Source organism: Asterias rubens, chromosome 2 (genome assembly GCF_902459465.1).
Source record: "Asterias rubens chromosome 2, eAstRub1.3, whole genome shotgun sequence".
Taxonomy (NCBI): Eukaryota; Metazoa; Echinodermata; class Asteroidea; order Forcipulatida; family Asteriidae; genus Asterias; species Asterias rubens.
In genome coordinates, this window is record NC_047063.1 from 3,896,211 (window position 1) to 3,909,844 (window position 13,634).

The following is a 13,634-nucleotide window of genomic DNA, read 5'->3' on the forward strand; positions in this document are numbered from 1 at the left end:
ATGCCTTATAAAAGGCTTCAGGCCTGAAATCTTTTAATGTTTGAGTGAGAAATTACCTCTTTCTCAAAAGCAACGTTACTACAAAATGCTGTTCATACATGTAGACCAACTCGCACGATTCAAGGCAACATGTCCCTTTAAAGGTCTTGCCATTTTTCAGTTTCATTCTTTTTACATTTGTGTGTTGCAGGAAGGAGCTCCTTACAGCGCCCTCACACTGCTGCTGCAAATCTGCACGTCAACTTTGAAAGTGATGTAAGTCGGTTTGAAATAATGAGTATGGACCCCATGCACAATGCGCAGCGCACAAACATGCACATCCACTGTTCTCCACTTTGTGAGTCAAAATGCGCACAAAAGGATGGTACACGTGTCCCAAAGTCCTTCTCCTACTTAAGTAATGCTTGTGATGCCCCTGTTGATTGAAATCAATACATAAATATTTGAATCTGAGAAATGATTCGTGCATGAGGCATTTCTCAGATTTCTTAGGGTTGGTGCCAGTTGGATAGCCACAGACGTGGTACCTGCTGCCACTTCGCTAAAAGTGGATGGATTTGATGTGCTTGTGAAAATATGGTGACAGTTTTTTTGCTGGTTTTTTTTAGAGCAAGTTGATGCTGTAACCAGTTGAAAATTCCACAGGTGACTGATATTGTATCTTTCTAATTAATTTATGATTTGTTTTGACAATTCTGCAGGTTCTTTTTGATGGCCATGACACCCCAATACCAAGATATTTGAGCTGTCCAGGGTATGTATAACCATGGAGCTATAATAACGTCAACTTTAATTATTTTATTATTATTATCATAAAATTTTGATGAAATATAACAATTTTTACCAGAACAGCGTTTGAACCTGCAATCTCTGGGTTTGCAAATCTGTTCTCTGCTGAATGAGCCATCTAGCCCTACATTATGTTGTTGATCTCCATATTCTCCATATTTTATGTCCTCCTGTTGTTTTGTGCTGTTTTAATTTGTACAGCGCCTTTGGGTCCAGTCATTGGTGCTAGGTGCTTTATAACTTCAATAATATATTATTATTGTTACTGTTCTTGTTTTTTGTCTTGATGTAGGAGTCCAGCAGACTTTAAGGCGCTATATAGGAATGATGGATTACACTTTGAGGACAATTGGCAAGAGAAAATGATTGTCAGGTAAAAATGTTTGGTCATTTTAGCAATGTACTCTAACAAAACAAGAGTAAGCTTAATCTAAATCTAAGCAAGAGTAAGCTAAAACATTACATAGATGACACAAAATAATGCAAAGGTGACAGTTATTTGCTTCCTTGAATTTCATCCACCCTTCTTGTCGTACCCCCACAGACATCAGATTCTAAAGCAGCAGAAAGAGCAGCGAGCTCAGAGCGCTGCAGACAGGAGACGACTTCTTGAGTTACGAAAGAGACAAAGAAGGAAGGCTCTTCTTGGCCACCATCACTGTGCATCGGATGCAGCAGATGATGCCTCACCTCAAGAAGGTAGCTTCTTTTCAAATCTCTCCCTGATTCTGCAGAAAGTTCCCTGAAAATAATCCAATCTTTCCATGTTCTGATAAACAAATTTGAAAATATTGCACCGCACAAAAACTATACAAGGTTGCCCATACAAAATGGTGGTCAGTGTTTGTACTTGTATAAAGAAAGTTTGAGCGTGCTAAAATTTCTGAGAATAGTGGATTTTCTTTGTAAGTCTGCCACCACCTACCGCACCAAAAAGCCTCCCATTGCTTTTAAAAATGTTAAAATGTTAACTCCTGCTATGTGATGAATCTTTGTGAAATTGATAACAATATTCTTAACACACAGTGTATGTCACACGATCCGATACATCCTTGCATATGATGAGGAAGCGCTGTCAGAGCGCCCCCACTGGCCGGGTTGTGCCATCCTCTCCACCGGTTCAGCCACGGCAGGCATTTGGACAGCAGAAGGAACCAGACTTGAGCTCTGAAAGACCTTACAGGTAGGAATCGATATATTAAAAAAAAGACAACCAAGCGCACAAATCAACCATTAAAGTAAAAATGCCATCTAGGGCCCAATTTCATAAAGCTGCTTAAGCACAACAACATTATGCTTAACAGAATAAGGTTATTGACCCTATGTACAACTTGTGACTGGTATCCTGTTCATTTATAGCAGACAACTGTTAAAGGCACTGGACACCCTTGGTAATTCTCAAAGACATGTATTCTCATTTGGTGTATCCCAACATATGCATGAAATAACAAATCTGTGAATGTTTGGACTCAACTGGTCATCAAAATTGCAAAAGAGTAATGAAAGAAAAAACATCCTTGTTGCACAAATTTGTGTGCTTTCAGATGCCTAACAAAAGGTTTCAGGCCTGAAGTATTTTTTTTACTAGACAAAAGTTTTACAACTGGGGCACTTTCTGGTTTATCTTTTGTTTATCTCACCCACATCAAAGATAACAGTTGGCCTCTTGACAGTACAGTGAGGAAATCCTTTTCCTGTGTCGAATGTTTGTCAAACAGTTTTGACAACACAAGTTTTCTGTTCTTTCTTCCTTTCATTGGTGCAAGAAAAATAAACAGCAACAGAAATCAATCACCTGTATTGTTTTGGTTCTCACCATTCTTAAAGCCGCCCTTGAAAACTTACCAGGCACGCAACTTTTTCAGCTGATCAGCTGATAATGCCGTTTTAGGTTTTGCTTTTGGTTTTTCGGCTGTGCCATTGACAATTGAAAAAAACAAATAAATAGTTAATGGCGTGCTGCTTCGACCGTAGGAAAGTCTAGACCAAAAAGAGAAAAATGTTGGGCCATTAACTTTTTTTGTTTTTTTGTTTAACAGTTTGCACCAGCTACTTCTATTTTCTCAATTGAAAAACAACGTACACAAAGTTTTCTGTGTCTGACACTTTTTGCATGATGAAGAGCTGTGTAAAAGAGCTGTATTATACAGGGCTAGAATATATATGTATATATATATTATTTTTTTTGGGGGGGGGAAGCTGCAGAACCACAGGGCTCAAAATATTTACTGGACCAGAATTTTGTGTAAAAGACCAGAATTGAAGTGAGAAGTAAAAAAGCCTACACAGGTTAATTATTGAACCGTTTGAATTTGAAAAAGCACTCAGAAAAGATTAATCTTATCTGTATATAATGGGTAGTAGTCATTGATAATCAACATAATTATGTATTTATCAGAATAAAAGTCAACATTTGAACACAAACACAAGACCGCCAGACGTGTCAAGTCATGAGTTTACTGGCCTGGGCCCAATTTCATAAAGCTGCTAAGCACACAAATTTGCTTAGCATGAAATTTTTTCCTTGATCAAAACAGGATTACAACCAAATTTCCATTTGTTGTATATTGCTTTTTACTGGTATTCAGGTAAGGTATTTCCTTATTCTGGAAATTATGTAGAAATGTGGTTGGTAATCTTGTTTTTCAAGGAAGAAATTTCATGCAAAGCAAATTTTTGTGCTTAGCAGCTCTATGAAATTGGACCCATATGCTAAAATCACTAGACTCTGGCCAGTGATCAAGTGTAAAATTCAAACCCTTATTATAATTATTTGGTGGTATGGGCATAGACCTTTTCGCAAATACCGGGGTGCGCGCGTAAAGCTTGGAATTAAGTGCATTGTGGTCTTGCTGGTATCCAAATTTGATCCATATATATCCCACAATGCACCTCATTCAACAGTCTGCGCTTGCGCATTGGTATTTGCGATAAGGTCTATGTAAACACCTCATCTTGCTCATCAGTAGCACAATCAGTTTGGATAGGAAACTCTGCCCTGTCAAATGGTTGTTTTAGGACTGAGATAACAGTGAGGAAGTCATTCTACCTGGATGTTATGTCACCTCTTGACCGTTGATACTCATAGTTGATTTTATAATTTGGGGTAGTGGAACACTTGGTCAAACTTTGATCGTTTGTTGTTTAATTTTTGTAACCCTTACAAGAACACGTTTACACTGTCTACTCAGTACTTTTCCTAGTTTAGGTTGGGGTAGTCGAACGCTTGGTTAAAGTTGATCAATTTTTGTATTCTGAGCTTACACTTACAAGAATGTGTATAAGGCACTGTATACTCAGTACTTTTCCTAGTTTTATGTATTTAGTGTATGTATTATTCATTTAAAGACAGTGGACACTATTGGTAATTGTCAAAGACTAGTCTTCACAGTAGGTGTATCATGAGATATGCATAAAATAACAAACCTGTGAAAATTTGAGCTCAATGGGTCGTCGAATTTGCGAGATAATAATGAAAGAAAAAACACCCTTGTCACACAAAGTTGTGTGCTTTCTGATGCTTGATTTCGAGACCTCAAATTCTAAACTTGAGGTCTCAAAATCAAATTCGTGGAAAATTACTTCTTTCTCAAAAACTTTGTCACTTCAGAGGGAGCTGTTTCTCACAATGTTTTATACCAACCATCTCTCCCCATTACTCGTAATCAAGAAAGGCTTTATGATGATAAATATTTTGAGTAACTACCAATAGTGTCCACTGCCTTTAAAGGAACATTACAGATGTGGTTTTTGCTAACAAAACAGTTGCTGGCAGTGTAAGCACTTTATGTAATCCACACTATACATCAACTGACAAACCTGTCTAAGTTTGAGATCGATCGGCCATTTATATAGATCACGGTGGAATAGTGAAAAACTGATTACCAACTTCGCATTGCATCGATGCCCAAACAAAAATGAATAAAACGCTCACTGAGCGATATAAACTCCAAACGCAAAATTGGATTAGTTATTTCTCATCTAATACGACATTTCAGACTGAAATATTTCAAGTGATGTTTTCTACTATAATCATCATTAGACCGTGTAAGTTTTATGTAAATCTGTGATCTTCACGATTTTTGTTTCTTACCAATTCTGTAAAGTTCCTTAAAACAACACAAGACTGAGTTTACTGGCCCTACACTCAATATTTACTTTCTTGCTTGTCACAAAGCCTGAACACTTTAAAGTGTTTGTTGTCTAACAAACACTAAATAGCTCTAGTTTTTCTTACCTGTGTATTCTCTTAATACATTTTACCAATTTCAACTGTTATTTTGTCGTTTTATGTCTTTTAATTGTATTAATTATTTATATTAATTATATTTGTATTAATTCGATACCTGAACAAAATATGGTCTGATAAATAAATTAATGATAAACTAATCTTAAATACATCTTTGTTATTCCTTCTTCTAAGGTTCCGTTTGAATAGATCTGCTCCACCTAAGCCTAGGATACCAACTGAAGATTTCTTTGAGGAGCCAGGCTCCATTCTGGTTAAGAGACCTCAAAGTACTAAGTCAATCCCAAGCAAAACAAGGTAAAGTTACTTATAGGTGTGTCTCTCATGCTAAATTCTAAAATTTAATATCGTCAAATTTCATCTAAGCAAATTCAGGTATCGGAGTATAAACCTACAGCACCCACAGCCATAAGTCTTTTTGTGATATGGCGGACACAATACTACGACACTATGTTTGGGTAAGTTTGTCTGTTACACCCAAATCGCATAGACCTTAAATGCACATGACGTCATTTCAGTAGGGCGCCCTCACCTAGAGGTCAAAAGGAGGTTGTTCATTGGCCAATACTGTGCTCCGCGCGTACAAATCCGTGCGTCTCGATTGTTTCGTCACCGTTTTTCCTCTAAGATGGCGGCTGGATGACGTCAATGTATACATTTGGAAGGTCTATTGTGTTCTCCTATAGAGTCCACCATTCCTCAAAAAGGCTAATTGCTGTGGTGCCCTGGGCTTTTGCTTTGGTTCGAAGTTCCAATTCAAATTTATATTTGCCTCATAGAAACACCCCTTCCCTCAGGGAAATTGATGTGCCCTTCTAAGAATGCAATTCAAGGTCTGCAAATAGTTATCTTTGTTAATTTAGTGCACTTATCCGAAACATTTATCTGGTCCACATTTTGGTCTGCATCTGAGCTACATTCCATCTCCATTGGATCCAGCCAATCTACATTGGATTAACCGTAGATCCATATTTATGGGGTGTCGTGGCCAAGCGGATAAGAGCATTGGACTTGAGTTCTGGTGGTTAAGTCATTGGGACGTAGGTACGAATCCCGGTCATGACACTTGTGTCCTTGAGCGAGACACTTTACCATGAGCTTCTCTTTACCATAAGCTTCTCTTTACCATAAGCTTCTCTTTACCCATGGGTACAATGGGTACCTGTGAGTGCAGAGATGGTTTATGTGAATGATTAGCTTCGAGCGCGGTAACTCGCAGCACCAACTGTATACTCCCCAGGGAGCTGAGATGGCCCAGTGACCAGGGGTAATAGCGTGAAGCGCTATGATATGCCCTTTTGGCTGTGATTAAGCGCTATATAAAAATTTATTATTATTATATCGTATTCAAAGTGTGATCCACATCTGATTGTAATTTGATCTGTCTCTGATCCACAATTTACCTTTTTGTGATCCACGTTTGATCCACATTTCAACTACATTCAACCTGCACGCAACACACATTTGATCCAGTTCTGATCAGCATCTGATCCACATCCAATATGAGTCTGCATTTGATCCTCTTTTGATCTGCTTGGAATCCTCATTTTATCTGAATCTGATCTGAGTCTGCTTTTGATCCTCTCTCTTTCACTTGCCTCTAATTTACATTACTCTGCATTGATCCTCTTGTACTTATCTGATGTATTTCTTAATCTGATCCCTTGAGTGATGTCATCTGTATCTGGTCATGTCAAAGTCAAGTTTTGACCATTACTTAGAGCATGGTCCACTTTCAATCTGTACCTCAGCTACTCCTTGTCAGCATCTGATCCACATGTGATACTGGTTGATCACGCATCCTATCCACATCTGATCCCCATTAATCTGTACCTGAACTGCACTTTGTCAACACTTGATCCGCACCTGTTGTTGGTTGATACCTTTATGTCAGCATCATTTCCACACCTGACTCACATTGATCTCTGAGCTGCCCTCTACACATATGTGGCACCTTGTCCACATTGATCCACACCTGTTGTTGGTTGCTAACTTTCACATCAGCATCAAATCCACATCTGATCCAAATTTGATCTTTGACTGAGCTGCACCTTGTCATCATTTGATCCACACCGGTCGCTGTTGACTTTCATACTACCAGCATCCTATCCACATCTTAGTACCCACATTTGAGCCATACCTGAGCTACACTTTGTCAACACTTGATTCACACCTGTTGTTGGTTGAGCACTTTCATACCAGCATCCTATCCACATCTTAGTACCCACATTTGAGCCATACCTGAGCTACACTTTGTCAACACTTGATTCACACCTGTTGTTGGTTGAGCACTTTCATACCAGCATCCTATCCACATCTTAGTACCCACATTTGAGCCATACCTGAGCTACACTTTGTCAACACTTGATTCACACCTGTTGTTGGTTGAGCACTTTCATACCAGCATCCTATCCACATCTTAGTACCCACTTTTGAGCCATACCTGAGCTACACTTTGTCAACATTTGATCCACACCTGTTGTTGGTTGAGCACTTTTATATCAGCATCCTATCCACACCTGTTGTTGGTTGAGCACTTTCATATCAGCATCCTATCCACATCTGATCAACATTTGATCTGTACTTGAGCTACACCTTGTCAACATCTGATCCACACCTGTTGTTCGTTGATAACTTTCATATCAGCATCCCATCCACATTAAGATTCCACATCTTTTCCGCATTTGATCTGTACCTGAGCTGCCCCTTGTAAGCATCTGATCCACACCTCTGATCCACACCTGGTGTTGGTTCACAACAGCATCATTTCCACACTCCTTGATCTACACTTGTGGGACACCTTGTCAGCATTTGAACTACACCTAGTGTTGGTTGATTGTTATAGTATCAGCATCACATCCACATCTGATCCACTTTCAACCTGTACCTGAGCTACACCTTGTCAACATCTGATCCACACATGTTGTTGGTTCTTACCAGCATCCTATCCACATCTTATCCACATTTGATTCACACTCCACATCTAGCTGCTTTGGATCTGCAGTGGATTTGCTTTTCTGTTTGATGCATCACTGATCACTTACTCAAAGTCAAGTCCACATCTCCACCTGTTACATTCTCCTGACATTGATCTTGCTTGGTGATTCCATGTGATCCACATCTACACTCAATGATAGATTCCAGACAGAAGAAGTCTACGACGACACTGAGCTTTACTACCAGTCCCAACCAGGATCTCTTATTGTCAAGAGACCTCACAGTTCCAACTCCATTCCCAGCAAAACAAGGTAAGTGGAGGGTGGATTGTGCAGCACTGTGTGGACCCTTTTGACCAACGTTTTTTACTTTTTATTCTGAATAAATCCGACCAAAGTTGTGCATTTTGATTTGTGGTTAATCTACAAGAAAACCAAGCCACTCAACATGATGATGATGATGATGATGATGATGATGATGATGATGTTAATCTACATGTTCAATTGATTCATATCTGATTAGCAGCTTATCTGTATTTAGGCATGTAGTGGTGAACCATCTTGTGCACTGGACTCAAATCCAGTGGAAAGTTACCGGAGTGTGGGTTTGAATCCCAGTCATGAAACTTGTGTCCTTGAGCAAGACTTTTCAAAACAGCTATACTTCTTTCACCCCAGTGGTAAATGGCTACTTGTGAGGGCAGAGATCGTTCATGTGATTGTTTTTTTGACAGGTAGATGTGCTTGTGTCCTTCAACATATTACCATTGCTTCTCTTTACCAAGGTGTACAAAGAACAGCAATGATGTGTTTTGAATAATTTGTTGTTGCTCGCTCTAAAAATAAACATGAGTGTGATTTCTCAGGATTTTTCCTGGTTTCAGGACAATTCTCAAAGCCCTCTTAAGCCTTCAAAATATTTTGAAGGTAGTAAAGCAGTCACCAAAGGGAGCAGGGGATATTCCACATTTTCTCAAAAGCTACAGTTTTGTGTCTGGTGACGCAAAGATTATGGAACCTACAGGCCACGAAATGAGGGAAACCAAGGCATTTTTCAGAATCATTTTTTTTTTTACATTCATCAAAATCTCATCCCTGAAAGAAAACTGCACACAAACAATCAGTCATTTTCACAATTCTCAATTATTTCTTGATTGTAGGCGTTATGTCCTAATCACCAAGATCCAGGGAGACCCAGAGACCCCACTGCCTACTTCTCTGGAGCGACAGCTTCTGGCAGAACGGTTCCCTCAAACGAGACACAGACTGCAAATGCATCCCCAGGAATCGCACAAACCATCCCCTTCTATGGAGCTGGTAAATATATCATGTGTTGGTGAAGGACCATTTTCATGAGATTTTGTTAGTTTATATTTTCAAGGGTACTAAAAATAACTTAATTTTATATTCATATAAAACAATTACATCGGAACAAAAAACGTTCCCCCAATTAATGGGTGTTTGGCTTTTGGAGGAGTAAACTTATACTGAGTTTTAAATAACTCTTCCATAAAACAAATCTGTGAATTTATTTCATCAAATTTGATGATCAAAAATTTGTTTATGAACATGTTGTTAGCATTAAGCTTTACAATCCAAACTAATTTTTTGTTCATCAATTAAAACAAAATCCATAGCAAACTTATATGGAACTTACCATCATTGTGGCAAGAAGTAGGTATACACATTCAAACCGGGGACCTAAACAAAAAAGGACAATAGGGTCCACGGTTCGGGAAATGTAAACAGTTGGAAAACGTGTACAACACCAATGGGAGCTATTGCAAATAAGTTAAGAGTATAAACAAAAGTGGGACAATAGGAGGTCCTTCTGATCAGCAAAGTGTGGGTTCGAGTCACGGTCGTGACACTTGCGGCCTTTAGCAAGATACTTGACTATTATTGCTTAGTCATTTGGATTTAAGCTGTAGGAACCGTGTATTAGGATTGATTGTGCACATAGATATTACTCAATGTGGAAGAGTATTGACCCCTTGCACACGCATCACACGCGGCGACTGATGCCACGCTCACCATGTTGGTGGGCAAGTTATGCAATCTATGCAAAGTTGAGTTTAAAAATCACAAGGAAACAAACTTAGCTTATAAATGAGTTTGTTCTTCTGACAATCAGTACTTTTTAAATTATTTATTTGCTTAAATTAAGTTTTAAAAGGTGTGTTTGCCTGAGTGCTTTCTTTTCTTTTAGATGTAGCTGAAGTTATGGAGACACTGCTTATTGTGTTTATGTTAATTTAAAAAGAAAGATACAAAGCATTCCATTTGTTTGCTTCTCCAATGTCGCTGCAGCCATTATAATTTTTTTATTTTTAACCATGTTTCAACCCCATGTGTATGTGACAACATGCCCCTGGTGGCAGTTGATTTGGGTTGATGTTGCCAAATCAGTTGAGTTTAGTCAGTTCACCTTGAAGTGGCTCTCCAGCCTTGTGTTTTTTAGGCGACATTTGTTGGGTGGGGGGAAGGAAAAGAGAAATGTCTCAATACCGCTGATACTTTATCAGTGAAACCTTGATAAAACAGACCTCACGACTGAGTAGATTTTCAACACTTCTTTGGTTTTATTTTTAAAAATTTAGAGTATGATCTTTATAAAGACAAAAAACATATAATAATATTGTTTTTATTTTTGATAAAAATAGAACAAATGCATTCGTAATCCAGTCCATATTAGCTGTCGGATTGTACAAATTTGGGGAATCCTTTGGATTTGTTTTTATTCTAAGAAGTCACTTATTTATTTTATTTTCAAATAATTATTTGTATTGTTTATTTACCTTGTAAATATTGAAATACCCTGTGTGTGTTTGTGTGTGTGTTTTAAGACTTTCAGCATTTGCTTGCGTGTGTGTGTATATATTTGCAAGAAGATTAAATTTTATAAAAGGTCTGATTTTATGTGTGCATTGTGTGACGAAACCTTGATGTGTGTTTGGTTATGCCCCCCTTCTTTTATCCTTTCCCCTTCCCTCCCCCACAATGAATTGATTCTTAGATTAGAGGTAGACACATGCAGTCAAGCACTCAATTCATTCAATTCAATCAAACATTTATTTCGGTATGATCACGCGTCAGTTTCCCTTGAAAACCTCATACCTTCTGCGTTTAAAGACACTGGACACTACATATTTGGTAAATTGTCAAAGACCAGTCTTCTCACTTGGTGTATCTCAACATATTAATTAAACATCAATTTTGTGTGTAAAATTTAAGATGTATGCGCTTAAAACGGAATAATGCAAGAACGCGGCGGGGTTGGCGCAAGTCGGCCGATTGCAAAGGTATTTTGTGTTTTCAAGCTGGGTGACACCATGGAGGAAGAAGTGACACTGTCTTGTATCTATAAAGACGCGTGCACGTCTCCAAGTTAACTGCTGAATATGAATACTTATCTATTATTTTTTTCTCGTGGGTTGTATTTTTCTAAAAACAACAATGAGAACACACAGGCCTGAAGTTGTTGCAAATTGTACTGGTTTTTCTGTGTAAAATGTTTGCGGCAAAAGATTTACATTACCCAGAATAACAACCATGAATGCTCCTGTCTTTTTTTTTTTTTTTTTTTTTTTAAACGCTGAACCTGTGTTAAGCTCGGGGCGGGGGGGGGGGGGGGGGTGGTCAAAACACGATGTCATAAATGTTCCCAGAGTTTTGAAGTCGCTAGTTAGGATCTGTGCTTGAGGTATTATTGTGTAATTAAGCCCAAAGGCTCTTCATTTTGTTGTTTTTTCCGACGGATTCCTTGAAACTCGCATCTCTGTCTGTGCCCGCACAGCAGGTGATGCTGTTGTACCTGGCGGTGCGAGGCAGTGACGGGGACAAGCTTGCTTGGGTTCACCATCGCGGCTGGTGGGTCTTGGTACGGTGCTGGTCCGGGTACGGTGCTGGTCCGGGTACGGTGCGGGTCTGTGAACGGTGCGTGGTACGGCGAAGGTCTGGGTACGATGCCGACCTTGACATTGGTGAACCCATACTGCAAATCTCTTATTTGTACCAATGCACCCATTGTCATAAGGCATGATTGTAAGTCATCCTTGATGAACCAATACGTACATCTCTTGTTTATATACTCGGCAGTTAATGGGGTTTTTTCTTCTTCTCTTCATGTGGTTTTGCAAGAATTACATGTTAGTGCAACCGTTGACATGCCTGTATAGGGCCTACTTTTTTTCAAGGGACCTTTGAAGACTCATCTTTTGTAACAATTGCTTTCAGTATTTATGTATTTTCTTTTTCATTGTTAGTTTTGTGTTGGGCATAGAGGCTCGTGGGGTTTTATTTTATTTTATCAAAGTCTATGTTTGTTTGCGGATAATGTGCTGTGCTCATTGTGGTTTTGCGAAAAAAGATCGCTGAATTGCGATATGAATTATTTTGGGCAGGCATTGCACTGTGACGGACATATTTTTGTTGGAATAACTGGTTCCACAAGTCACCTTCAAGGTGACTAATTATTACAATAATTACATTTCTGTGTAGAGTTAAGGAAGTTCGCATCATTGCCAAGGAATGAAGCCAGGGACATTGGACTATTTTCCCTCACGCGATTCACGCCCTTGAACAACAACAACAGTTATTGAAACGCTGATTTCACTTTCACTTTGAAGACATTTTAAAGTTCAAGTTAATTGAATCGAATGAGTTTGGGAAAATAAATTTCAAGTGGGCTATGGGTCATTTTGATCGACTTGTGGGCTGTCTTGGACGAGTGGATAAGAAACACTGCCGAACTCAAGCTCTGGTGTTTCTGTTCAGCAGAGTGTGGGTTCCAGTCCCGGTCATGACCTGTTGTCCCTGCTGAACATGGGTCGATTTCACAAAGAGTTAGCAGTACCGAGCGAGTATATGTGAAGAGGGCAGAGATGTTTCTTTTGGTTGTAGCACATTGTTTGTTGCACAGGCTGTATACCCCCCCCCCCCCAAAGAGCTGAGAGTGTTTATAAGGAATGAATTGAAAGGCCAAGTGCCGTGACTATCCGGGAGGGCTTAATATTATCGACTGGATTACACTGAAGATCGATCGATGTAGGGCTATATATTTTCTTGTACCAGTTGGTTATTGATAGTTTGATTTTATAATTAAAAAGGATATATTTAGGCCTATTTATTTATATATATTTTATTTATTTATTAATTTATTTGTTTATATATTTATTTATTTGTTGTTGTTTTTTTAAATATATTTATACATGTTAAAACGGCCAGCAAAAGCTAACATCAATGTCCTGCTATATAAAGAACTTGTCGACAAACACATTAGAAGACAAAGAACAAAACCCCTGAAAAAAAGTTTCTTAGAAACATTTACAAATTAATATCCTACCTCGCCAGGGTGCCACCTATTTTTTAAAGAAAGAAATGTGCCAAGTACTGAATGTTATTATAAGCTTTATGAAGTGGTGTGTCCATGTCTTACAGAACGGGTACAAACAAACTTCTCAAGGCGGCACCATGACCGTCCTAGCACGGTGATGACCTACAGTGTCAGCGTCCTCCAGGTGTACTTCAAGCTAGACTTGACTCAAGTCGGTCCTCTCGGGGAAGACTGCAGAGATTGATCTTAAGATCTTAATAAGATGTGTAGGACTATAGCGTTCCTTGTTGTATGGTAGGGCATATCTTAATTGATGAACATAGTG

At 38.8% G+C, this 13,634-nt stretch overlaps 1 protein-coding gene across 1 annotated transcript in view; it reads left to right on the plus strand.

Moving 5' to 3' along the window:
* The window catches only part of LOC117306885, a 35,738-nt gene extending 24,199 nt beyond the window's left edge, over window positions 1-11,539 (plus strand). The window contains exons 31-37 of the mRNA XM_033791450.1: window positions 191-255; window positions 702-754; window positions 1,082-1,162; window positions 1,334-1,488; window positions 1,816-1,972; window positions 5,213-5,335; window positions 9,135-11,539. Of these exons, the coding sequence (XP_033647341.1) occupies window positions 191-255; window positions 702-754; window positions 1,082-1,162; window positions 1,334-1,488; window positions 1,816-1,972; window positions 5,213-5,335; window positions 9,135-9,330 (830 nt within the window). The 3' untranslated portion in view covers window positions 9,331-11,539. The remainder of the gene's footprint in view (window positions 1-190; window positions 256-701; window positions 755-1,081; window positions 1,163-1,333; window positions 1,489-1,815; window positions 1,973-5,212; window positions 5,336-9,134) is intronic.
* The last annotated feature ends 2,095 nt before the right edge of the window (window positions 11,540-13,634 follow it).